General features: G+C 37.1%; 1 protein-coding gene across 1 annotated transcript in view; it reads left to right on the forward strand.

The window, feature by feature from the left end:
- Positions 1-27,550, forward strand: part of Pde11a (phosphodiesterase 11A) — a 338,087-nt gene that overhangs the window by 246,093 nt on the left and 64,444 nt on the right. Inside the window, exons 11-13 of the mRNA XM_042688315.1 lie at positions 7,069-7,215; positions 7,450-7,557; positions 23,182-23,291. Coding sequence (XP_042544249.1) covers positions 7,069-7,215; positions 7,450-7,557; positions 23,182-23,291 — 365 coding nt within the window. The remainder of the gene's footprint in view (positions 1-7,068; positions 7,216-7,449; positions 7,558-23,181; positions 23,292-27,550) is intronic.

The raw sequence follows: 27,550 nt of genomic DNA on the forward strand, positions 1-27,550 counted from the left end.
AGTGCCAGCAAGGGTTTATGGCAGGGTTCAGGGTGATCTATAGACTGGTATGATTTAACTGTGGATCAATCAACCTATTAGGGGAAAAAGACTAGGTCAATAAGACTGGGTCTTGGTGAACCAGAGGTCATCCTACATTTTTCAACCTAATGTTCTTATTTCCTTTCCATTAACATTTCATAATGAAAAAATGCCTATATTCTTTATTTTTTAAGATAATTAAGTGAATTTAGTGCCTTTGAAAAGTAGAAGATTTATAATGGCACGAGGGAATACACTATTAATAATCTACAAGACAGGGCCACCTGGAAGCGGCAATGCTGGCTCCTTTACTATTCTTCCTCCTTTGGTGATAAGTGTAAGGGGTTCATTTTCCTATGCCAATTCAGCACCAAACTTTTCTCCTGAGAGAAAAAGACTTGTGTCCTTTGGAATGGCCCCCCCTTTGTCTCTTGAAAGTACTTTTTTGTTTTGTGTAAAAATTGATTTGAACGAATTGCAATGGGCACAGATACTTCTGAGTACAAAAGTAAGCGCAAATCCTTGAAAAATGAGAGGGGAGAAGAGTTGGTCTGGAGCTTTCTTAAGGAAAAGAAATATGAAGCTGCCATGGTTAGTAAAGCTTGGAAAGTGTGGTCATTCACCCATGAGCATTCAGGACCATAGGACAAGAGGAGATCCACGTGGTTATAGCCAGGCTCATATACCTAGACCGAAACAAAAAGTTAAAGCCTAGCTTATTCTTAAGCTCTCCAAGTAACCATTTAAAGTATTCAGTAGAAACGGTTTCAAATAGTTTTGAAAAATAGTAATAGGTTAAATCATTCACATTTTCTTTTCTCCCTCCATAGGCCTTTTTAAAGCAGCAACAAAAGGGATGCTTTAAAGGTATAAACTCTCACAGCCAAAGAAATTGGGACAGGACTTAACAATGACAACACTTTGAAGCTAGAAAATAAAAAACATAAAAATGTATACTAAGTAATTTAGAAACTCAAGAAAACCAAACTCATTTTTCTCTAGCAATGGGGATAAAATTGAGAGGCAATATCAACAATACAGATTCCTCCTCACAAATATCTCCGAAATTGGCTGTAAGTGTCTTTGTAGGTGAGAGTAAAGGTGGGACTCTAGATAGCAAAAGAGTCTAAGAAACAGTTTTATCCCAGATCCTTTGTCCCATTCCTGACTCCCTAGAGATGGGAGGCTTATCCTCTAGTAAGACTGTAGCAGCAGGTCTTTAGTGGATCATCAGAGAAGATGAAGATAGTATTATGAGCTAAAAACAGAACTAAATCAACAGTTATAGACAAACTCCTAGTCTCCTCCAACTCTACTCTCCACTAGTCTCTTGCCAGAAGTTCTTCTCTAGGGAATCTGAGTGGAGAAAGAGCAAAGAGACAACAATATTCACTTTGATGGCTTCCCCAAGAACACAGTTCTGTCAGCTCCACCTACCGAGAAGCCCCAGAAGCTCTGATAAAACTTTCAGGGTCTCACTTTTAAACAAGAGTGGGAAACCAAATATGATTGGATATCTAAGGAAAAGCTCTAACAGGTTAAAATACTTTGGTAACAGATAATTAAGAAAGAAACTCAGGACATTTATCCAGGCTAAATGGAAATTGTGGTGCATGAATATCCAATGGAATGTTATTCGGTCTTAAAAAGGAAGGAGTCTTGAGTCACTCAGAAAAGGTCAAATAAGGTGATGTTAGGAAAATGAACCCTAAGATATGTATTTTAAATGTTTTTTTCTTTCATGCATTTGTTTCTAACGCAATTATAAAATTATTTCTTTGTTGCTTTGTATGTCCCTCCCCCACAGTATAACCCCTGCTTTCACTGTATTTGATGTAGGTATAATTTGTGGAGGGAAAGGGGAAAAACAAGTCGTTTAAATAAGGATACAGGTGGACCTGTTGCAACAATGAGAAGTACAAGTTGTCATGTCAAAAACGAACTTCACAACTTGGGGGGCGGGGAGGATTGGGTGGGGGGAGAGGGAGGATGGGAAGGGATGGGAAGGGTAAACAAAGGAGGAGGCTACAATGCTTGATAAGAAATGTACTCACTATCTTGCCCATGTAATTGTAACCCCTCTGTACAGTATTTTCACAATAAAAAAAAGAAAAAAAAGAGGAAGGAGTCTTATTACATGCTACAACATGGATAAACTTGGAGGACATTGTGCTAAGTCAAACAAGCCAGTCAAATATAGACAGACACCACTTAATGAAGTAGTTGGAGTAATAAACTCATGACAACAGAACATAGAAAAGTGGTTGTCTGGATTTAGGAAAAGGAGGAAACTAGAAATTAGTCAACAGATATGGAGTTTTCATCATATGCGATGTCATTAGACAATGTGTATATAGTGAACAATATTGTATACTTAAACTCTGTGAGAGTAAAGTTACATTATATTTGTTGGTTGCAATAAAACAGAAACTAATGTAAATTAAGGGGAGTGAAAAATTATGAAATTATGAAAAAAAGAAAATGTCAAATAAGATTATAAGCTATTGCTGCTAGTGATGCATAATATACTGCTATTATTGGTCTTTTTACATAAACATAAATATATATACAAATATATTATTTGAATTCTTGGGAACTTTAGCTGTGCTCTAAACTTTGGAAAAAGTATCCCAGTTAAGTTGACATTGTCCAGAAATTAAGAGCCATATTGGCCTAAACTTTAAATTTTTCACTTGTACAGGGATAAATGCGTGTATTAAATATGTCAAGTCTTATCTGTGTGGGTTTGATTACAGAAACTAATAAAACATTCTTTAAATAATGAAGAAAGTTAAGATTATTTGACATTATTATGGCAATTCTGAAGGGTAAAAGATACTGAAGTGATGAGATGAAATGTGGTGCTACTAAAAAGAATATCTGAACAATCAAAGAAGAGTTCTTAGAAATAAAAAAAACTGCGATGTTAAAATCTGAAGAGTAAGAAAAATGGTATTTTCTTAAAAATGGGAAAAAATGAAAAATATAAAAAGAAAATAAGAAAAGGAGAAGGAGGAAGTAGAGAAGAAGGAGAAGGAGGAAAGAGAAAAATGGGAGGACAATGTGAGGACCAAGTTATGTAATTCCAAAAACAAAATTTAAGACTGGAAGAAATCATCAAAGAAAAATGGACTGATATAGGCACACATTGTGACATTTCAAAACTCTGGCAGCCAAAAGATCCTACAAAAGTAGGAAGGGAACTTATTTTCAAATTTAATAGCATTGAATCACTTCTGACTTCTCAAAAGTAAAATCTAAGCTAAAAGAACAAAGCCTTTGACATTCTAATAGAATGATTTTCAACTTAGAAATCTGTGTTTAGACAAAACATCAATGAAATGTGACATGATATTAAAAACGTTTTTAGACTGTAAGTCTTTACAAATCTTTTCTTGGGAAGCTATTAGAGGGTATATCTCACCAAGTTAGGTGAGAAAGCAAGAAAGAGAAAAGGGTGCGACAGATTGGGAGAAAATATTCAGCAGCTATATAACACACAAGGACCTCAGATCAAAAATATATATACAGCTCAAAAAATTAAACCCCCAACAAAAAAATCCTCAAAGAAACAACCTCCCCATTAATATTAAAGAATTAAAGAGTCCTCTAGAGAAGAAATAAGAATAGCCAATAGACACATGAAGAAATGTTCAACAACTCTGGCCATAAAAGAAATGCAAATCAAAACCACATTGAGATTCCACTTAACCCCAGTTAAAATGGCCATTATCAAGGAAACAAATAATATGTTGGTGCCCTGGATCTTGTATATACACTTGTCTAATTCGGGGAGGAGAGGGAAAAAACAAAATCCTTAAATAAGGATACAGGTTAAAAAAAAAAAGGAAAGAAAACAAATAATAGTATATGCTGACAGGGATGTGGCCAAAACAGTGGGGATGTGTCCCCACTGTTAGTGGAGATGCAAACTGGTTCAACCACTCTGGAAAGTAGTATGGAAGTTTCTCAAAAGACTAAACATAGAACTTCCCTAGGATCCAGCAATTCCACTCCTGGGCATTTACCCAAAAGGTCACAAGCAAGGCCACACTAAAGCTACCAGCACAACTATGTTCATTGCAGTATTATTTACCACAGATAAGATATGGAACCAACCCAAATGACCCTCAGTAGATGAATGGATTAAGAAAATGTGGTATATATACACAATGGAATTCTATGCTTCCATCAGAAAGAATGGCATCACCCCATTTGTAAGGAAATGGAAAGACTTGGAAAAAAAATCCTATTAAGTGAAGTAATCCTATTAAGTAAAGCCAGGCCCAAAGAAACATAGGCTCCATGATTTCTGTCATTTATAAATAATTAGTATATGTCTAAGATCCTAGCAGAGGATCACAAGAGCTCAGTAGCTCAATAGGTATGTCCATATGATCATAAAAATGATGCTAATTGAAATGAACTTCAAGATATGAAAACAAAGTTTTTTAGTTGTTGTTGACCTTGTTGTTGTCAATGTACTGTATCAAGTTCTTTCTTATTTTTTTTTCTTTTTCCCTTTTGTTTATCCCCGGTAGTCACTGTTTTTTATTCTGGTACCCTGCGTCTTGTATATATGATTATCTGATTTGGGGGAAAAAAGGGAATAACAAAATGGTGAAACAAGGACAAAGGGTGAACCAATGCAACAGTAAAACTCACAAGAAACTATGTTGGAAATGAACTTTACAACTTGGAGGTGAGGAGAGGGATAGTGGGAAAAAATGAAGGAGTGGGTAACAATATTAGACAAGAAATATACTCATTACCTTACTTATGTAACTGTAATCCCTCTGTATAGCATACTTACAACAAAATAAAATAAAAATTTTAAAATGTAAAAAAAAAAAGTGTGGGAAACAGAAATAAAAGATAGAGGAAGGCAACCACAAAGGATCTACCTTTACATCCTAGGACAGCCAGTCCACACTGGAGGAGTGTAGTAAGCCAGGAAGTATGTTTTTTGTGAAACTGATGGATGGTCTGAAGCATCAAACATTTTGAAAGGAGATTTAGACAACTGGAAGAGAGTTTAGGGTTTAAATTAATTATAAGTCCATAGACAACTAAGCACATATTAAAGAAGACAATATTCAAAATGCAATCAAGGAAAGAAAAGTAGTCATGATAAATTGCAACATTTAGCTGTGAATATCTTGCCCATTTACTGTTGTAAACATTGATTATTACCTAAACAAAGTACCTATATAATTATTTATATATATATATATTTATACACATGTGTGTACATATGTTTGTACACAGGCTGGTGCTCATGCCTGAAATCCTGGCTACTCAGGAGGCTGAGATCTGAGGATTATGGTTCAAAGACAGCCTGGATAGGAAAGTCCTTGAGACTCTTATCTCCCATTAACCACTAAATAGCCAGAAATGGAAGTGTGGCTCCAGTAGTAGAGCACTAGCTTTAAGCAAAAAAAGCTCAGGAACATCCAGGCCATGAATTCAAGCCCCAAGACCAGAACACATGCCCATAAAAAAGTAGCTAGCCCATAAAAAGTAGCTAAAGCAACAAGGACTAGAGATGTGATTTATGGATAGAGGACTAGCCTAGCAAGCACAAGGCTCTGAGTTCAAACCCCCAGTCAGGAACTCCCTGCAAGTACACATACAAAGAGGATTCTACCACCATATTTGAATCTCATAGCTTTTCCTTATTAATTCCAAGGAGCTAGTGTCTACAAATCAATTCACACATTAAAATGGTTTAGTAAGAATAAGAGGGTTATTATTTCTATGTGTGTGCTAGTAATAGAGCTTGAACTCAGGATCTTGCACTTTATCACAGCTGGCACTCAACCACTTGAGCCATGCTTCCAGTGGTTGGAAATAGAATCTTGAAGACATTTCTAGCTTCAAATGGTGATGCTCAGTATAGCTAGGATTATAGGCATGGGCCACTGACACCTAGCTAAGAAGATAAATATTTAATAAAAAATAGTCTTCAAAATAAGAAATTAATTGTTCTGACATTTCTATGTGTTATCCCATATTGTGGGCAATAACTAACCCGTTCTTGAATTTTAACTCAGATATGCAAATGTCCATGCAGAAGCATAGTGCTGGGAAAGAGGGATCGATTATGTGGGTCCTGGAATGCTTACTATGGGCAATTGTTGGATTAATTGTTCAGCCAAAGTAGGTCTACAGCATAAATTACTCCTAGGGTAATATATACCCAGACTAAGAATACAAATACAAGATGGCTTCTTAATAATCTGAAAAAACACAAAAGTGACTCCCTTACCCCAATAAAAAAAAGCCAAAAGGATATGACCAACCCAATAAAATCAGCATAAAAATAATTTCCAAAGGCTGTTTTCCTGCTCTTCAGGTTTATGCAAGGGCAGTCCACTGACAGCTGCCTAACATGGGTGTTTTGGAAACCCTGAATATGTACAATCACCAGTATTCTAATTATGAATGAAGCTAAAGAAGATAGCAAAATTTGTCCCTTTCATGAGTCATGTTTGTGCCAACACTCCAAGTATCTCTATTTTATGAAGACAAGAGTTTGTACTAGAGATATGCTGATTGGTCCTTCTATGCATCTGAATATATAACCATATATACAGCAAAGAACACATGCAAGCTATAGAATCTAAGGATTCAAGAAACAAGGCAGAGTGCTATACTGTCTCCTCTGACTAGCAGCAATTAAAAATTCACAGCTGCTGGCTGCCCAGATGTTTCTTGCATTTACTGCTCTGTAATATGCATCAGAATATATTGTGGAACCACAGTTGCAATAAACTAGACAGTTCTCTATTCTAAATTCTGCAGACTGAGATTCAGTGTGCATATTTTATCTTCCGATTAGCTTCCTTCCCCTCCTCCTTCATTTGCTTGTGATCTTTGCAGTTCAGAAACAAAAGACATTTACAACCCAGAGTTGAGCTGTATTGGGGTATAAGTGCAGGTCAGGCCTGATTTATGTGTCACTTCTGATAAGCAGGAAGGAGAGCAGGACATGGGGTTTGGGAAAGCTGGTGAACTTGGCTTGACTTATGTCTTTTGCTTTTGCAGGCAGCCAATATCCCTCTGGTGTCTGAGCTGGCCATTGATGACATCCATTTTGATGACTTTTCCCTAGACGTTGATGCCATGATCACAGCTGCTCTCCGGATGTTCATGGAGTTGGGGATGGTACAGAAATTTAAAATCGACTATGAGGTAAAGTCTGTTCTATGTTGAGAGACCCAAAGATTATACTTGGGACAGCAAGTTCCCCTCTTTGAACTGTAGGCTTCCCTCTAAAAATGAGGGTGAGGATTCCTGATCTGCAACCCTCCTGGGAACACTGAGATTCAGATGGGTGTTTATAGAAGGTGGTAAGGTCTGGCTTTGACAGTGGTCCTCTGGAGTCATATACAACTGCCTGATATAACTTCTTTCTCCTAATGCCAGACACTGTGTAGGTGGCTTTTGACAGTGAGGAAAAACTATCGGATGGTTCTGTACCACAACTGGAGACACGCCTTCAACGTGTGCCAACTGATGTTTGCCATGCTAACCGTAAGTGTGTGCAGTGGGGTAGAAGGTCACCTCCTGTAGTGTGTGGAATCATAGGCCGTCTCTTTCTATTTCTCAGAAAAAAAAAACTGCCATGTGATTACTTCACAGCAGACTTTACCTGCGCTGGTTATGGGAGTAGTTATTTGACCACAGTTACCAACGATGAGCTCTAAAGGTGTGTGTAGCCTTGGCATGAGGACTCAAACCTCTTCTCCATATTCTTTCTTGGTAAACTAGGTCTTTTACAAAAAATGTTTGAGTTTTCAAAGTGTTATCTTGACAGAGGAAACAGAAACACATAACAAGACAAAGAAATCCTTGGATCAGATGCTGGGAAGGCAGGAAAGCCACACTAGGGAGGTAGGAGCATTGCCCACAGGAACATGGAAATCCTAAGAGAACACCTCCAGAGCCTACAAGGAAAACAGGGGTAGATGTTCAAGGCTTATCACTCATTAAGCTTAAACCATCTTTCTTTTGGTTTCCAACTCAGTCTGCTTTATGAAGATAGCCAGGGCAGTAGGTCAGAGGTAAGTCTTGAAACAAACTCAGCAAATGTTTGTGGCAAAGGTTGAAACAAATTCTTCTACTCATCCCCATTTTCTGGCGATTATGATGATGATGATGATAATAATAATAATAAAATTTATTTTGGCTTTAATTCTACTTATACTTTCATTAAGCTATCATCAAGCAAAATGTTTTCTGGCTTAAATACGGTTTTATTGGACTCATAGTAATATATACATACATAGATATAGTTGTGTAAACATATATACCATGTAAAAGAAAGATCGTGAGTCTTCAACTCTTACAATAGAAGTATAAAGACCTTGTATCTTTGCACTGACATTAAGATTAAGACAAAAATCAGGTCTCTATGTGAAATGTATTTTCTTTTGATGAAAATGAATATAGATCATTGGGCTGCTTCTCTATGAACCTCCCAACATCAGCCTTTGCCTGTTAAAGTTTTGTTTATTGTTTAAAGTATTGATCAGATAGTCTTTTTTTTATTAATAAGTTTTTTATTGTGAAAATACCATACAGAGGGGTTACAATTATATGAGCAAGGTAATGAGTACATTTCTTATCAAGCATTGTTGCCTCCTCCTTTGTTTCCCCTTCCCATCCCTGCCCTCCCATCTACGCCAACCCTGCCCCCCCCCAAAGTTGTAAAGTGCATTTTTCGACATAGCATCTTGTACTCACACCAACATCAAATACAGTGAGAACAAGAGGTATACTTGAAATAAAAACTACTTGAGTCCTTATCTTGAGGTTCATTTTGCCTAACATCAACTTATCTGACCTTTTCTGCTTGTCCCAGACATATACTAGTTATTGCAAATAAGGGAAACCGTGGGACCTATGTTTCTTTGGGCCTGGCTTACTTCACTTAATATAATTTTTCCAAGTCTTTCATTTCCTTACAAATGGGGCAATGTCATTCTTTCTGATGGAGGCATAGAATTCCATTGTGTATATATGCCACATTTTCTTGATCCATTCATCTATTGAGGGGCATCTGGGTTGGTTCCATATCTTATCTATGGTAAATAATGCTGCAATAAACATAGTTGTGCTGGTAGCTTTAGTATGGTCTTGTTTGTGATCATTTGGGTAAATGCCCCAAAGTGGGATTGCTGGGTCATAGGGGAGCTCTATTTGGAGTCTTTTGAGAAACCTCCATACTACTTTCCAAAGTAGTGGAACAAGTTTACACTCCCACCAACAATGCAGTAAGGTTCCCTTCTGTCCACATCCCCTCCAACATCTGTTGTTATTAAAGTTCTTGATCATAGCCATTCTAACTGGGGTGAGGTGGTATCTCAATGTTGTTTTGATTTGCATTTCTCTTATGGCTAGAGAGGTTGAGCATTTCTTCATGTGTCTATTGGCCAGATATTCTAGATTTTTTCTTTGCTCCAAAACATCTAGAATTACTTCTTTCTCCACACTGAATCTTTTGTTACAACACAGACCTTTCTACTGGGTGTTTTAAGTTACCATTTTCTTGTTCTCTAATAGTATAAACTTATGGAGCAGAAATCATTTCTTACTCTTTCAATAAAACTCTATGCTGAACATCTATTTATTTATTTATTTATTTCCTTCCTTCCTTCTGCCCATCCTTCCTGTCTGTCTGCCTTTCGGTGATGATAAACTTGAACTCAAAGCCTGGATGCTGTCCCTGGGCTTTTTTAATAAAGGCTAATACTCTACCCACAGCTCCAATTCTAGCTTTTTAGTGGTTAGTTGGAAATAAAAAGCTTCACAGACTTTCCTGACTGAGCTGGCTTCAAACTACAATCCTCAGATCTCCTGATTTGCTAAGATTAGAAACATAAACCACTGGTGCCCACCTCAATACTTATTTCTTTTTAAAAAAATTGCTCAATAGCTATGTACATATGTCCATATAAGCTGATGCTAAGTAAAATGAATTCCAAGACACAGACATGAGGTTTTTCTTTGTTGTTCTTGTTTTTTTTATTTTTTTATTTTTATTTTTTTTTTGTAAAGATACTATACAGAGGGTTAGTTACATGAGTAAGGTAATGAGTACACTTCCTATTGAGCATTATTACCCCTTCCATTGTTTTCCCCCTACCATCCCTTCCCTCCCTACCTTCCCCGAGGTTCTTTTTTGTTTTTTTGATTGTGATTAAGTGATTACATAATTTCCTGAATTTCACAGTATTGTGGAATAATGATGCTCATTTAAAGTCACAAGTTCATTCTAACTTTCCTGGAGCAAATTGTCTATCACAGTCTATAACATATAACGGTATACACATGTTATACACCATACATGTGATCAGCAGCGTGGGGATATTTAGTAGTGGTTCGACCAGATGAGTGGGAGTTCTTTGTTTCTTAAGTCCTGTTAGTTTTGTCATATCACCTAACATTTTGGATTTAGCATCCACTCACCAGGGAGACCATGTACCGTTTGTCTCTTTGCTCTTGGCTTACCTCGCTCAACATGATTCCTTTTAGCTCCATCCATTTCCCTGCAAATGCCATTATTTTGTCATTTCTAATGGCTGCATAATATTCCATTGTGTATAGATAGCACAATTTTTGGATCCATTCATCTGTGGTGGGGCATCTGGGTTGTTTCCATATCCTAGCTATTGTGAACAGTGCTGCAATAAACATGGAAGTGCACGTGTCCTTGTATATTGGTTCCTGTTGCTCAGGGTATGTTGTTCTTGTTTTTAATGTACTATGTGATTTCTTTTTTCTTTTGTGTTTTTTCCACCTGTGGCTCATCCCTGTTGTCACTGTGTTCGATTTTGGTACCCTGGGTATCATATATATATATATACATATATATATATATATACATATATATATATATGAAAAAATAGAGAAGGAAAGGGGAACAACAAAATGGTGAGACAAAGGACAAAAGGGGGAACCAAGACAGTATTTTGAAAATAATCTGTAAAACTTGGGGGGGGGGTTGTGGGGGAAGGAAAGAGGGAGAAAAATGAGAGAAGGGGTAACAAGTTAGACAAGGAATGTATTCATTACATTACTTATGTAACTGTGCTTTCTTTGTACATCACCTTGACAAAATTTTTGTACACTTTTTATTGTAAAAATGCTGTACTGAGGGGTTATAGTTACATGAGCAAGGTAATGAGTACATTTCCTATTGAGCATTGTTGCCTCCTCCATTGTTTTGGCAATAAAATTTTAAAATTATATATTTATTATCTTTAAGTAGCTGTACAAAAGGGGTTATAACTCAACATGTTAACTTATGAGTACAAACATGTTGATCACTATCTCCCCTTTCATCATTCTTGCCAATTCCTCTCAACCCTACCCATTCTTACAATTCCCTCACCAACTCCTTCAATTCTCTCTCCCTCCCTCATTTCCTCTATTCACCTATTTCTTAAGGACCCTACTAGTACCTTGCACTTGATCGTACACTTGGTTGGTTTTCAACACATATACAATGGCTTGGAATCAAGAGCACAGTGAAATAAGAAGACGGGAACAAAATGTCTTCATTTTTTTTCTAGAGGTCTTGTGGTTTGGTTCTTCTTCTGTTTAAGGAACAGTGGGACTGGCCAGAAAAACTGAACTGTCCCTGGCCCTTTGTTGTGAATAGCATCAAATAGTAACCAGTCAGATGAGGAAAGACAATGCTTTGAACTTTGAGGTTTAATTGCTTAAGGGCAAATGTTGTTTGAAAATAAAAATGCCTCCATTTTGCATTTTTCTTTATCAGATCTCAACAGACAAGAAACAATTCATGAGTCTGACTCACAGACAACCATACCTTATTAGCTTGATTGCCTTGGAGAACCTGCAGGTTTGTGGAGTTGGCAAAATAAGAAAGTGAAAGCCTTATTAAACAACAGAAGGAGGAAAGGCCATAGTTCTGTGAGGCAGAGTTGTCAAGGGCAGAGACATAGTTTTATAATGAGTCTCTAATACCTGAGGTGCAGGGATCTAGCAAGTGTGGTGGGTTCATGGTTAACCCTTTGGAACAAAAGAAAACAAGCACTCATTTTTTTTTTCATCTTTGAATATTCTTATGGTATAGACGCTTTACAAGAAACTGAAGAAAACAGAACTTTGAACTTGTGCCAGCACAGGGGAGTATTTAAACCATCAGAATACTACAAGGATGTTGTTATTTTTGTGTCTGCTCAGTAAATTTGAGTGTCATTGTTAGAAAGGGTTTGACTGCATGGCAAAGGACATAGTTAGCAAGATAAATAGAAAGCCCACATATTGGAAGAAGATTTCAACTAGCTGTACAACAGACAAAGGGCTCATATCTAAAATATATTTAGAGCTCAAAAAATCAAACCCCCAAAAAACAAATCCTCAAAGAAACAACCTCCCCATTAATATGTGGGCTTAAGAATTAAAAAGAGTCGTCTCTGGAAAGAATGGCCAATAGATACAGGAAGAAAAATGTTTAACAACTCTGGCCATAAAAGAAATGCAAATCAAAACCACATTGAGATTTTACCTCACCCCAGTTAAAATGGCCATTAACAAGAAAACAAATAATAACAAATGCTGGTGAGGATGTAGCCAAAAGGGAACACTACTACACTGTTGGTGGGAATGTAAACTTGTTCAACCACTCTGAAAAGCAGTATGGCAGTTCCTTAAAAGACTAGACATAGAGCTCCTCTATGATCCACCAATTCCACTCTTGGGCATTTACTCAAATGATCATGAACAAGGCCACACTAAAGCTACCAGCACAACTATGTTCATTGCAGCAGCATCTACCATAGCTAAGATATGGAACCAACCCAGATGCCCCTTAATAGATAAATGGATCAAAAAAACGTGGTATAAATATACAATGGAATTCTATGTTTCCATCAGAAAGAATGGCACCACCCCATTCACAAGGAAATGGAAAAACTTGGGGAAAATCATATAAAGTGGAATGAGCCAGACACAAAGAAACATAGACTGCATGTTTCCCTCATTTGTAATAATTAGTGTATACCTAGTATAGTCCTAGAAGAGGATCATAATAGTCTAATAGCTATGTACATATGACCATATAAAATGATGCTAATTGAAATGAACTTCATGATATGGAAAAAAGAGGTTTTTTCCTCTCTCTCTCTCTCTCTCTTAATGTATTATTTGTAGTTATTTCTTTTTTTTTTCTTTCATCTTCTCCCCTCTGGTTTATTCTCTGTGATTGCTGTTTCTGATTTTGGTACCCTTTGTCTTGTATACACGTTTATCTGATTTGGGGAAGGGAAGAGGAATCACAGAAATGGTCACTGCAAAAGCAATACCCACTAGACACTATGTTGAAAATGAACTTTACTACTTGCAGAGGAGGGAGTTGGGGTGGGGGAAGTGGGAGAAAATGAGGGAGGGGGTAACATTTCAAAAAATGTACTCACTATCTTATGTAACTGTGACCCCTCTGTTACCTTTACAAACAAATAAAAACACTACATCCTGGTAGCTCATGCCTGTCATTATAACTACTCTGGAGGCTAAGATGTGAGGATTGCAATGTTAGGCCAGCCCATGCAGAAAAGTCTGTTAGATTCTTATCTCCAATTAACCAGCAAAAAGCCAGAAGTAAAAGTAAGGCTCAAGGGAGTATAAAAGTTAAGTCGAGTATGAGGTTGAGTGCGAACTCCAGTTCCAAGACCCCCTCCCCGCCTCCACATACTCAGATAAACTGTCTTTGGAAAAAAATGTTAGTAAGTATTATTTGTTCTTTCTTACATTGCGTTGTATAGCTATAGCTGGAAAAGTTATTTTCTTCTCACTACATTTCACTGGACTTAACTATAATTACAATAGTTTCAAAGTCTCAAGTTTTGTTTATTCCTAACATAAAGAATTTTTTATGGGTTGGACACAGGCAATCTGGTTAACCAAAGTTCTTAATGAAGAAATAACTATGGAGATAACTAAACTTACTTGATCAGGATAGACAAAAATAAATTTAATTCATTTATTGATCTAAAAATATTGATTCTAATTTCTGAAGTATGACCTCAGTTTGTGGCCAATTGGCTGTTTCCATGGATTAGCACTAAAGCTTCAAACAATCCTGACAACAACTACTTGTAAGGTGTGTGTGTGTGTGTGTGTGTGTGTGTGTGTGTGTGTGTGTGTGTATGTGTTGTTGTTGTTGTTGTTGTTGTTGTTATTGTTTTGCTTGCTGGTCCTAGGGCTTGAACTCTGGGCCTGGGCCCTTAGCTTTTTCACCCAAGGCTAGTGCTCTACCATTATAGCCACAGCTCTACTTCCAACTTATTGGTAGTTAATTGGAGATAAGAGTCTCATAGACTTTCCTGACCAGAATGGCCTGGAATCATGATCTTTAGATTTAAGCTTTCTGAATAACTTGGATTATAGACATTAGCCATTGTTGCCTGGCGATTACTTGGGTTTTGATCTCAGTTATTCTATTTTTACTAAAGGGTTCTCATATTCTGTTTCGATACAGTGAATTAGAACCAAAATTAACCTGGAAAAATATATGTACACTACAGGATTCAGTCTGGGTCACAAAGCAAAAAAGAATGGTGCATATGAACAAAATATTCCTCTAGATGGCACTCCAAGGCAAAGTTTCCCAGCCAGTTGCTAGAATGGGATTTTCTTTAAAAAAAAAAAAATCTTGTCAGGGAGACACTGAGGCACACACCCCACTATGAAATAAATGTTCTTCTTTGAAGACACACCAACAAACTGTGTCCAAAAAATGCCCCTTCTATTGGGATGGGTCTGTTTTATGACTGCCTCCTGACTGATCGTGCCCTAACCATAAAAATAAAATGCAATGTTCTCTGTGTGACCTCAAATCTGTGACTATATTTTCTTATGTTCATTGTTCTGGGAATTGGAAGTGCATAGTTACATGTGACTGCTAAGCAAATTTTATGCCATGAAAGATAGGATAAGCAAATTTTAAATATATAATAACCTTTAACCATAAGATATTTCACACAGAGAAAATAAGCTTATTGATTCAGAATTAGTTTACAAAGGTATTGAGACTCATGTCTAAGATACCAAGCCATTTTATCTCATTAGAAGTTAAACTAAAAAATAACTACCTTCTGTAGGACAGGGAAATGAAGACTTTAATGGAAATTTAGTTTACTGGGAACCGTTGATAATTTAAATAATTAGTTCCATGCATTTGGCCTGATTTTTCAGATTTATATAATAAAAACATCAGTGCTATCCTTTGCTTTTAAAGAGCTACTTAGTTCAAATTTGCCAAATTTTGAATTCTTCCCATAAATTTAGCAGATAGAATCACTTACTGTTTGTAGTAAAATAAAGATTAAAAGCCTGCAGATCATTGGTAGGTATACAAATTATCTTCTTTTATGGAATCCTTTAGAAAAAAATTCTATCAAACACACATGAAAAATAGAGGAAAGATTACAGGGAAAGGCTGGGTTCTTTTTTTCTTTATAATTTGTATTCTTAAAGTAAAAGGAAAATAGTGGTTCCAGGGCTGCAGAGATACTTTTTGGTTTTATAAATGATATATGAGCTCTGACAGATTTTCCAAGGCAGTGGGAGAGAAAGGTTTTCTCAAGAGTCAGTATTCTTTACTATCCCATAAATGTACTCATTAGCACTTCGGGCCATGCCCCGCATCCTGTAGAGGCTCGATAAAGATTAATTGAATGCGTGAATTTGCTTTAAGGTAATATTATTCAAGGAACCATGTCTCTCAGTGTCCAGTTTAAAAAAAAAAACTACAAAATGACGAACAACTAACAGTGCTAGAAATCTTGTTCTTTCTTCATATCACACTAAGGTTCAGCCAGGGTTCATAGAGAATATTATGATCTTGCAGAATTCAGTGGATATGAATAGAGAAAAGCACGTGATCGCATTAAAATTTATGGTAGTGCTGGCAGCATGGTACTGGTGGGGAATTGCAGTTAAACACTAATAATAACCACTAATAATAATAGTGCACACACTGACACCCCTGGACGTTTAGTGGAGGCTTCTTAAATCTTAAGTGTGAAGGTGGCAAGTGTAGGTCCATATTTGTGTTGTCAACAAGGTGATTTTCAGAGATAAGCTAAGCTGTTTTATTGAGAATTCAAACTAGAGAGCAGACGGGATGTTTAGAGCAAATTCCATCCGGCTCCCAAGCCTGGGGCTGAGATGCTTCGTGCTCTCTGTGGTTGCCAGAAAGACCTTGAGTTTCAAGGTAGAAATATTCTCCTGGAAGCTCACAAAAGCACAACTGAAACTCTTTTCTTTCCCATCAAGGACAGATGAACTGAATTTTATGTATTTATTTAAAATATTTTACATTGTTATTATTAAAGTAACATACAGAAGGGTTACAGTTATGTAGGTCAGATAAACAGTAGTACATTTCTTTTCGGACAATGCCAACTGAATTTGTAAAGAAAACATTTTCACTGAATAACCAGAATCTTAATCTCAAACAAAATCAAATTCCTTTGCTGATTGTTCTGTTGAGAGGCACAAAGAGATCTATACGTTTTGTTCTATAACAATAAAATAAACAATAATCATTTGTATAAAATAACTATCAAATGTAATATTTACATATCATTTCCTTACCAATGGAAGTAGTGACTAGTTATATTTACTTTAAATAACAGCCTTATCATAATAATACAAAGAAATTAGAAAAAAAAAACAGTTACTTAATCTTCATTTAGGTATAACTTAAAACGGCAAATATTTAATTTAGGAAAGGAATGATTTTTAATGTTTTGCATAATAGCAGCAGGGGGCATCATAAATTAACTACAGAGCTAATCAACTTGAATACTATGTTTAAATTGCATTTAGGGCTCCTACCTTTTAATCATGTAAGAAGGCTTCTGTTTTTACTCTCTGCTATATTTCAGAGCCCCAATTAGGCACCTCATGCTTCTAGATGGCACTGCCCTTTATCCACGTTTATTTTATGAAAGAAAAAGGAAAAATGTACATAATTAAGAACCTGGTGTGCTAAGAACCAAAACATACAATTGGGCAGAAGGATAATCCAATCCATTTCCTCTCACAGGAGAGTAACCTCCATAACTCACTTTAAGCGCTGCCATTCATGAGTTATGGGTCATTCCCTCTCTAGTGAAAATAAATTCTCCCGCACCATCAGCTCAAGCTGGGTATTTTCCTTAGGACATGTAAATTGTAAAAGTGCATGAACATAACTGTGTCTGGCATTACAGGGAAACTATAAGCTCTTGCTCATGAAGATAGCCTTTTAAGGAAAAGTATGTGGTTTTAGGACTAAAAATGCCTTAGTTAGAATACAGGGCTTTTCGATTAAAGTGAATTTATTCTTGAGATTTTTATAGTGTTGGTAAACTGCTTAATCTGTCCCTTTATGTTTTATGATGCCAGCTGAATCCCCCAGTTCAGAGAGACCCAGCCGCAGAGCCAGAACTATTTATCACAGCCTCCATTTTCCATGGTTTTAGGACTTCCTGGTGGTACTTTCTTGGGACTGAAACCTGGCACCTACCAGTGGCAAGCAGGGGAGCTTTAAAGAGTTTACATTTTTACTGGGTCTCATGCTTAATCTTGATTCATGCTTAATCTTGGCCAGTAAAACCTGGGGTAAGTTTTAAAGAGGTCTCAGATTATTGAAATTCATCAAGCTGGCCTCTCATGGACCTCTGAGAGATCTCTTTCTACACAATTAACGTTCACCAAGAGATCTGCTTCATTTTCTATGCTCACAAACCATATGTTATATTATATTACATTCACTAATAATTTGCCATTTCTACATATGAAAAAAACATGCTGCTCTTATCCTCTAAAAAATAATAAACATACATATTTTAGGGTCTTAAGAATCTAATACTCTTCCCTTGCTTCTTTTTAGATGTACATGTGAACTACATAAGGCTATGTTTATTATATTGTCTAAACTAAAAGAGAAATCTCAATTTTCTCATCTTTTTTTGAAGATTTTATTTTAAACTGACACATTTAGACTGAGACTTTCTTCTTACCTTTTGTTTATTTTTTCCACATTTATCAAAATATGAGAGCAGAGATATATGAATTGATTTTTTTATTTGACCACATCAAAACTTTTTGAGAATAAGGAATTTTGATAGATGCTAGATGTCTTCTTTGAAATATTCTAGCAAACAAAACAAACAGATACGTGAACAAGACACTGCAAATAAAGGAACGATACAATGACTGGCAATACATGGATTCCTAGCCACGTTAGGCAAAGGATAACATGACGTTCACTATATAGTCATCTATATATTTGTATATTTTTACCTTTCTACAATAAAGGTTTTTGAGTCTGGAAACAAGTAGGTTAGAAATTAATTATTGGATGGGGCTAAAATAACTAAATATAATTGTATAAAGTCAGTATCTCATTTGTGCATGAGACAAATACTCAACACATAATTGTACCAGACAGACTACTGAGTCTTGTTGACTCACCTTTCTGAGAATTACATAGATAAACATTTGCAAGATAATTTGAGACTAGCAATCATATATACTCCAAACATGCCAGGTTGTAGAATTTGATAGTAAGTGCTTTCAGAAGCTTCGAGTTGTAAAAGAAAGTCATTTAGACGAAGATATAATGTTTTCCCACCTGTGAGCTTGGTAAAGAAAGGATCACTATAGACTTTAATTAATTTCAAATCACTATTTGGTTACATTCATCTTGAGAAGAAATAGAAGCAAATTAAATAAAAAAGATCCCATTCCCACAGAAAATTAAACAAAGCACAAATGATTGGTATTATGCTTCATGCTCTAGTAAAAGAGATATGCAATAGGTTGGTGCTAGATGGTGATCCTCTGAAGTTTCTGGCCTTTGGACCTCAATAGGAGACTGAAGTGCCTCCTTTTCAGTTCAGCAGCTTTAAATGTCCTCAGGCAAACATCACTCTAAACACAAGGGAGTCCAACCATTGATCAGTGATGGTGTAGTTTGTCCTGTGGGGTTTTCCACCCAGAAAGGATTATTCTTGATTCCTACTCTCCTCTCCTGTCCTTTTCTCATGCACTTTCTATAGCTAGCAAAGATGGGATCTTAAAAGAAGAGGAAGAAGTTGGGAGAGAATTTGGTCATAATACTTAATGAACATCCTATGAAACAAAGTAAATGGAAGTGAGGGATTGGGTTGGGAGGGATGGGAGAGAAAGATGAAAGATAAGATATCAGTCAAAATGCATTATACTGATAAAATGACAGTTGAATGTTAACACCTTTGTACAGCTACTTAAAGATAATCAAAAGACATTTGTTAAAAATGAAATACAATTATTTAAACAACGAGGGAGGTTGTGTTGTAGAGTAGTATCAATTTCACCTTCAGCACTGCTGTTTCCACCATAAAACCAGCCATCAGCATTGCAATTTGAGGCATTTATTTGAAGAAGTGATCATATTTAGCACAAAATCATCAAAGAGTACTTCTAAGCCATAGTAAATTTGATTTTGATCATGTATCAAACGAAAGCTCTAGACAGTCAACCCACAACATTCTGTGTCCCAGAAATTAAACCAGAAGTTAGATGCTTCTGGTGTGAATGCTTTCTCTCTCTGTCTCTCTCTGACCACAGTTTACAAGACCTCCCAGTTAAAACTGTCTAGAGGTCATTCAGAATATGATGGCCTAGAACAATCACAAGGTTTCTCTGAAGAGGGAGTCTTGGGAACGAGGTCTACATGCCTTGACTTCCTCTTTACTTAGGGAAATCATAGTCATTGCTTCAATTTTTGATACATACTCTGAGGAAATATAGGAGAAAAGATATATTACCATAAAGATCAATAAATTTATAATTATTGGGTGAAGAGCAAAAAAAGTCATATTTTATTTAAAAATAAAATAAGAATTCGAGTCAGGAGTAGGGCAAATGCATTGAAATACACTTTCTCCTACCTCTCTGTTTCCTTTTGAAGGTATATTATCAGCAGCAGGCAGCTGACTTTTTCTGCTCAGTGTGGATAAATTTAGGTCTGCTTGGACAGGGCCAGAAGAAAGATGGATGAGAGCGGGGGAGGGGCAAATGGACACTTAGTGGCAGGTGGACACTTTTCAGGCCTGATGAGTCTCAGAAACCATTTACGAGGCAGCTTTAAATCACAGTCAAGAGATAGGTGCTGCTTCAGTAACTCAGGTATCACAGTCTGGAGAGGTAAATACATTTTGTGCAACTGTGTGTATGTATTTCGGGGATTCTTCTGAGGATTCAGAGATGGGCTAGGCTCTATGGTCTTTGAATGCTACAAAATTATAGGAAATTTTCTAGAAAGTCCATAGTTTTCACCAAATTCTCCAAAGTAGCCATGATAGAAATAATTTTAGAGCCAGTTGCTAGATTTCAAGAGAACAAAAGGTAACTATAGAAAACTTCAGCAAAATATGATTCACCCTATTATATCATGGGTGCTAACTTATGGCTTTACATGATTTGTTATATTGATCTTGAATCTCTTAGAAGAAATTTGATTTTAACGTATTCATAAATTTCTAGTCAAATTACTATATCTTAACATTATCTCTATTCCCACTGTTCTCATTCATCCTAGTTGATAGTATTTTCACAGGAAAAAAAATCCTCTGTATTTCAGTAGAATTCCACTGTTCAAAACATTTACTTTTATATAATAATTATTGCTTGCTTGATAGACTTTCAAGATTTACTTTGCATTAGCAAGACCAAACGCCCCCCTCCCACAAAGCTAATTTACAATTTTAAGATGATACTTATACCTCCTGTTCCCTTCAAAAAACCACCAAATAACAGGAAAAACAGAAATGGATATAAACTCCCCCCTTCCCTTTCTTGGACCCATAACCTATGAAGGCAGAAAATAGAGGGAAGATTGGCTCCTAACTTAGTAAAGAAGAACAAGGTCTCTATCAAGTGCCTCAGGGCTCAAGGCTGAGCACACATGAAAAGAGCACCTTGCCAAGGCACGGGTGACACCACAAAAGTAGGATGCAGCGGCAGATAAACTAGCAATTGAATATAAGAAAGAATAAAGATTTTCTTCAGTCACATAAAGCTCCAAAAACAATGAGCTCACTCAGGGTTAAAAATTAATAAAAAGTTAATATCTTTGTTAATGTTCTTGCAAAGCAAGGGAAAAATCAAGGAAAGAGAAAGACTTGGGCTGCAGGACACGATATCAAGCAAGGAGAGGAAAGAGCAAATCGCTAACTAATAGTGAGGGAAAGTTGCATCACCAGGACACAAAGGGTCAAATAAAACGTGTGACACTTGATTCTCACAATTGTTTAGCACTCCTTTAACGAAGTGATGTAAAAGTATTAGATGTTTCAAAGAAATTCTAACACCAGGAAATGCAAATCTTTACATAACCTAGGTAGGAAACAATCACTGTATGCTAATTAGTTCATCAGTGAGTAATATTTAGAGAGTGATTATCAAGCAAGTGTGAGTATGGATTATACTGAGAGTATGAGAACAGGTTTGGGGGGTTTTGCCTTTACCTGCCACTGGACATCATCATTTTTTTATAATAGATTCTCAAGGAGGCACACTGGGAGTATCCTTTCCTAGGTATTAGGTATGGGACACAGAACATAGTTTCTCTGGGACTTCAGTTTCCTAATCTAAAAGGGGGTAATTGTAGCACTTAACCACATAGTACTGTTAAAAGAATTGTTCAACTTGAAAGCTCAAAGGTCAAGGTACACAGTAAAGACCAAGTATCTGGTGAATAACCTAGTGCTAAAACTTGCCCATACTATAAAGAAATGTGGTAGAAACCTAACTAACTACATATATTTTTTAAGTGGCTGTCTTTAGGGAATCAGAAAAGGGAAAGGATGAAGCATTACTGGTATTTGACTCTAAGTCTCTAAATATGATGGGATTTTTTAAAAATACTTTAAGTAAAATAAGCAAAACAGAAAATGCAGCAATTAATACCAAATTTTATATTAAGGGCACATACAAACTTTAGTATGGACCATTTCACACTCCAGATAATTTGTTAACATTTTCATTTGCTACATAAATGAAGTTAGATGAATTTCAACATCTGCCAGAGCAGGTTACTCCGTTTTTAAAAAAAAAAAAATTATCAACACAGTACTCCACTACTCAATTGTTTCTGCAATGGTAACATAACTAATTATGAAACAACATTTTCATTGCTCTACTAGAAGTGTCTTATGGATAAACTATCCAAGGATCATAGATTTGGGAGGAGAAACACACTAAAGTAAAAGAAGTTAAGTCTTCATTCCCCTTCTCCTGTCCTCTGATAAAGATTTTAATAAGTAATGAAAGGGGAGACTTTCACAGTAAAAGGAGAGGGGGAAGATAAAAGCCTTGGATCAAGAAAATTCATAGACTAGCTTTCCCAGAGGTGCACTTCCTCTTTTAAACTAATGAAAGGATCAGCAGGAACCAAGAATCATTGCTTCTCTTGGTCCCATAATTATATCAAAGTGTTTCTAGAAGAAATTACATCAAAGCTATGTATTTCACAAACAAAACTACCAGTTAGGGAAAAAAATTAACAATGTGTACTTCCCTCACTCCTCAATCTGGGTTGCCTAACGCTCTGCTAAACTCTAGTTTCCACCTTACTACCTGTATGAATTTAATCAGCTCACAATGTAACATGAATTAATGTGTTGCAAGATAACGTCTAGAATGAGATCATGAACCAGTTTGCATATTTCCAAGTTGTTCCTTTTAACACCACTCATTTGAGTGGCATCTGGTAGGGACAGTGTCAGTTTGAAATTTGCCTTTTTATCACCCTACCATCAAACCAGAAGCTCGCCATCAAAATGTACAACAGCAAAGCATACTTTGCTTTGGGCCTTTACCAAGCTATCTCTGTTATCTAGATAGTAAAGTCCATTCTCCAAAGAGGAACATCATGCTTGTGTGGTAGCATGGGCCATTGTGACAGCAAACTAATTTATCACTGTGGGGACCATAGGCTGTGCAACTGACCACTCAACTTACTGTCATCTAAGAAGGTGGCAGTTAATCATTTCCTCAAATGATGTGGGTATGAAAACAACACAGCCTGCTAACCTTATCCATCCTCCCTGCTCCCAGTAGTGACTGTTGCCATTTTCTCCTTCTTCCCAGACGGCTGGGTTTCAAGAGATCCTGACTGAGGTGGAAATTTTAGCCGTGATTGTGGGATGCCTATGTCATGACCTTGACCACAGGGGAACCAACAATGCCTTCCAAGCTAAGTAAGTCTTCTGTTTGTTGTTATTTTAATGCATTTGCCTTTCTGCTCAGAGCCAAAGGTGACGATTGCTAAAGAGTAAAGCATTAATTTTTGGCATTTGAGGCCAAGGCCATGCAGACTTGGGCGTGCACGTCATGGGGCCCATCCATCTTTATAATTCCCCATTCTTCTTTTAATTGCAAATTTGCCCTTCATGTCATGCTTGTTGATTTGGTCTGTCTCTGTTGACCTCAGTCAGTTAAGAAGCTCCAGTTTTAAGGGGCCTACATTTTCCCTCTCAGAATATTTGCCTACATGGTGTGACAAAGTACATAGACCTGCTACTCCCAAGTCTAGTTCTGAGACTATTAAATGAAAAGGGTCTTAGGAAATTTTATGAAGCAAAATATTCCTTTATTTCCAACAAAATTGCTCCAAGGATTTCTTTGATGGTGGTTATTATATAAACTGTAACAAAGTAAAGCCACATACAATAGAATAGACTTTGTTCTTCTCATGCCTATTTACATGAAGACAAAGGCACTGCATAAATACAGACATGTGTAGGTAACTATTTGCCCTGCACATAATGTGCAAGGATAGAATAACCTGTCCCTAAGCAAACTACTGGTCAGGATAGCTACTGTATAGTGGTGGTCTATACAATGGCCAAGGCTACAGAACTTAAGAGGTGATAGAAATCTGAGCTAGGGGCTTTATATGTTCTTTGTACTATTTATCTGCAAATAGAATGATACAGGAGATCAGAGGACTAAGAGAAACAATTTGGGGTGAAGAGGAGCTAGGGGAAGCTTCTATAGAGAAGTGAGATTAACCTTCATACGACTGAAATCAGAACCTCCAGGTCACCAACCTATGTTAAGTGAAACACTAACAATCTCCTTATCATTCCTTTTGTTCCCTAAACCTCCCAATGAGGCTTGGAGTCCTGGGCTCTTGCATTTGTTCCTGATCTACCAAGAGCAAATTAATTTTGAGGTCTTTATCCCCCTGCAATCTGTGGCCCACGACTTCTACCTTCTCTTCTACAATTTCTTGACTCTTTGATTTCTATGACATCCCTTCTGTAAACCTCAGCTCTAGCGTCTATTCTGCCTAGACTTAGAACATTTAGGAGAAAATGTGAAAGTTGTGAGAGTTTGAGACAGTTCAGATATATACTCTCCAAACTTGGCTGGGTGTGCTGTTCCCTACCAATCTCCCTGTGTCCCTTGCCAGCTCTGTCCCCCTCTTTATTAGTAGTGTTATACGGCAAGCATCCTCTTCCCAAGCCACTTCCTGATCTGCCTCCTCTCCCGACACCACTCAGCAGACCACCTGGCCTCTTGCTTCACAGAGAAAACAGAGGCCATGGAAGAGAATTCCCGCATTTCCTCCCCTGACCTCTACAAACTTTTCTATCCATCCCCATCTTTGCCTCCTATCTTAGGATCCCTTTCTTCTCTCTTATCTGGAACCCTCCACCTCCTTCTTCCTTCCTCATATCTCTCAGCCATTTTCTCCTGCATCCTATTAATATGAACAATTGTCCCTTGTCCCCATTTAAAAAAAAACCACTTTAATCACCACTTCCCTCTGTAGCTACTGCTCTATTCTTTCCTTCTCAGACTTATTGGAAAGACATCTGTCTCCATTGTCTTCCTTGCCTCCAATTGTACTCCTGTCCGAGGGCTTCCAGTTTCATCTCACCAGAGAAACCAGTGATTCCCCTTTGCCCAAAGCTGCCCTTTCTTGACCATTACTGTCTCCTTCCTGAAACTCTTTATCTCACACACAAAGGATTTTCATCTATCATTATATTATTCTTCCCTGTGTGCTCCAAGGCATCTCCTCCTGCCTGGCTTTCACTGGTGGATGCTTCCTCTCATTTCTCTTTTGTTTTCATGTACCATCAGCCTTTGTGTGGGCCTCTGTCCATCTGCTGGTGGATCTCAAGTCCATAACCGAACCATCACCCACAGCTTATCTCCAGGCATTCCTTTCAGCTGTTTGAGAGGTACCTCCTACTTGAAGTTCCAGTCAGCTCACTCTCAATCTTCCCACTATGCATGGTCTTCTCTCTCTCTTACTCTCAATGAATAGCCCTACCAGAAATCTACAAGTCATAAGTCACTCAGACTTCCTTCTTGGAACTCCTTAAAGTGTCTCCCTCCTTTGCCCTCTTGCAGAAACTGCTGCTTCTTTTGCAGCTATCTTAGATTATTGTGAAAAACATCCTGACTTTCCTCCCAGTGGCTTTGAACGCTAGGATATTCTGATGCACAGAAGTGATCAGGTCATTCCTCATCTTAAAAGCCACCCATTAGCCTTCTGTGACTTTTAGGATAATGATCACACTCCTTAGCTTATCCCTCTAAGGGGATTCTTTTGTTGTTGTTGTTGTTTGTTTGATTTTTTGTTTTATTTTTAATAAGTTTTTTATTGTGAAAATACTGTGCAGAGGGGTTAGAGTTACATGAGCAAGGTAATGAGTACATTTCTTATCAAGCATTGTTTCTCTGGCCCAGCACCCACTCAGCCTCCAGCCTACTCCACCCAAGCATCCATTTTCCAGACATAAGACATCTGAAAGTTATCAACGGGGGTCCTGCTAACTGACATCTCTTTGATACCCAATACGCTATTTCTTTTACCTTCAATGCCATCCTTTTCCTTTGGTCATCAGAAGTACTCCAAAAGTATCAATTTGGGGTTTAAATCCCTGAGGATCTCTCTTTGATAATTTTTATGCCCATATAATGCCCTGGTACTGCCTTTTCAATAAGCATATGATTAATTTTTGATAAATGATGAATTGTAGGATTTTATCTTATTCAAATATAACTTTTAATAGTTTATTGCTTTAAGAAAAGTATACGCTCTTTCATAGACTATGATAAAGCATAGCTTTGATAAACACAGGTTTTCTACTATATGTAGCAAACACCTAGAACTCACCAAAGTAAACTACCCACCCTTTCATTAAAGGATTTAATAGTTGCTTGTTTTAAGTTCTTATGTGTTTCACTATTTTTTTTTTCTTTTTTGTTGGTCATGGGACCTGAACTCTAGGCCTGGGCACTGTCCCTTAGCTCTTCAGCTCAAGGCTAGTGCTCACTACTTGAGCCACAGCACCACTTTCAGCTTTTTCTGCTTATGTGGTGCTGAGGAATTGAACCCAGGGACTCATGCATGCAAGACAAGCACTCTACCACTGAGCAAACTTCCCAGCCCTTCACTATTTTTTAAAGGATTTTTCTCTCTCCCAGGCCAATGGTATCCCAGCGAATGGCCCCACCAGAAATCTAGTATTAGTATATCTCCTTTTTGTGCCCTCTTTTCAGCCCCCTACCCTTCTACCACTTATAAATAAAGAAGAGATAAATGTGTTAAATTCTGCCTGTAAACCGAGAGTAAGAGCCTTGAGCGTTCTTTGAAATTCACAAAAATTGTGCTCTGATATCCATGACCTCTCCTCAGCAAGAAAGCCTATTGCAACACACTGCTGGCTGAGCTCTCAGTGGTTTGAATCAAGAGTATATACCCAATCAAAGTTAATCCAATTGGATGTTATCCCCCTAGAATTTTGAAGCTTGTTACCATGATCCTGAATAGGGATCTAAACTACAGGTCTACATAGACTTGTGAGGTGGGCTGCCATTTTGGAGACAGCTATAAACAGAATATCCCAAGGGGTTGGAAGGAATAATAAGATAATTCTGCAGAAAGGAGAAAAGAAGGAAGTTGATTTTCAGGGAGAAGCCACAAAGAAAGGCTGTTCAACTAAAAGAGAGACAAAAAAAAACAGTCCCTGGCTTTTTCCATTACTGTTCCTATTGCTTAGGAGACTCAGTCAAACTTAAGACACTTGAGTTTCCTCAGAGTACCTGGAATCATTTAAACAAATTTTTTTTGTTAATCTTGTACTTTATTTTTGGTTTTATGCAACTAGAAGTCCATAAACAATGAGAATTATAATTTATTTGTTGTTTACTATGTCTCAAGCCCTTCCCAATATGTTTGTAGATACTTTGCTCTCCATTATTACAGAAGCCTCAGGAAGGTAAGTTACGTGCCCCAATTCATCTACTCAGAATGCTGCAGAGCAGACTTGGACCCAAGACTATTCTGAAAGCCATTCCTAAACCACTGCATTGTTTTCTTCCATGACACTATGACTTCTATTTTGGGCCTTTGAGCTTATAGCTTACTGGCCATCTTGCCAGATACATGAGCTCTACAAAACTAAGATATATTTTGACATTCAGAAACTCAAAGCAT

Source organism: Dipodomys spectabilis, unplaced genomic scaffold (genome assembly GCF_019054845.1).
Source record: "Dipodomys spectabilis isolate Male_0828 unplaced genomic scaffold, ASM1905484v1 ptg000115l, whole genome shotgun sequence".
Lineage (NCBI taxonomy): Eukaryota > Metazoa > Chordata > Mammalia > Rodentia > Heteromyidae > Dipodomys > Dipodomys spectabilis.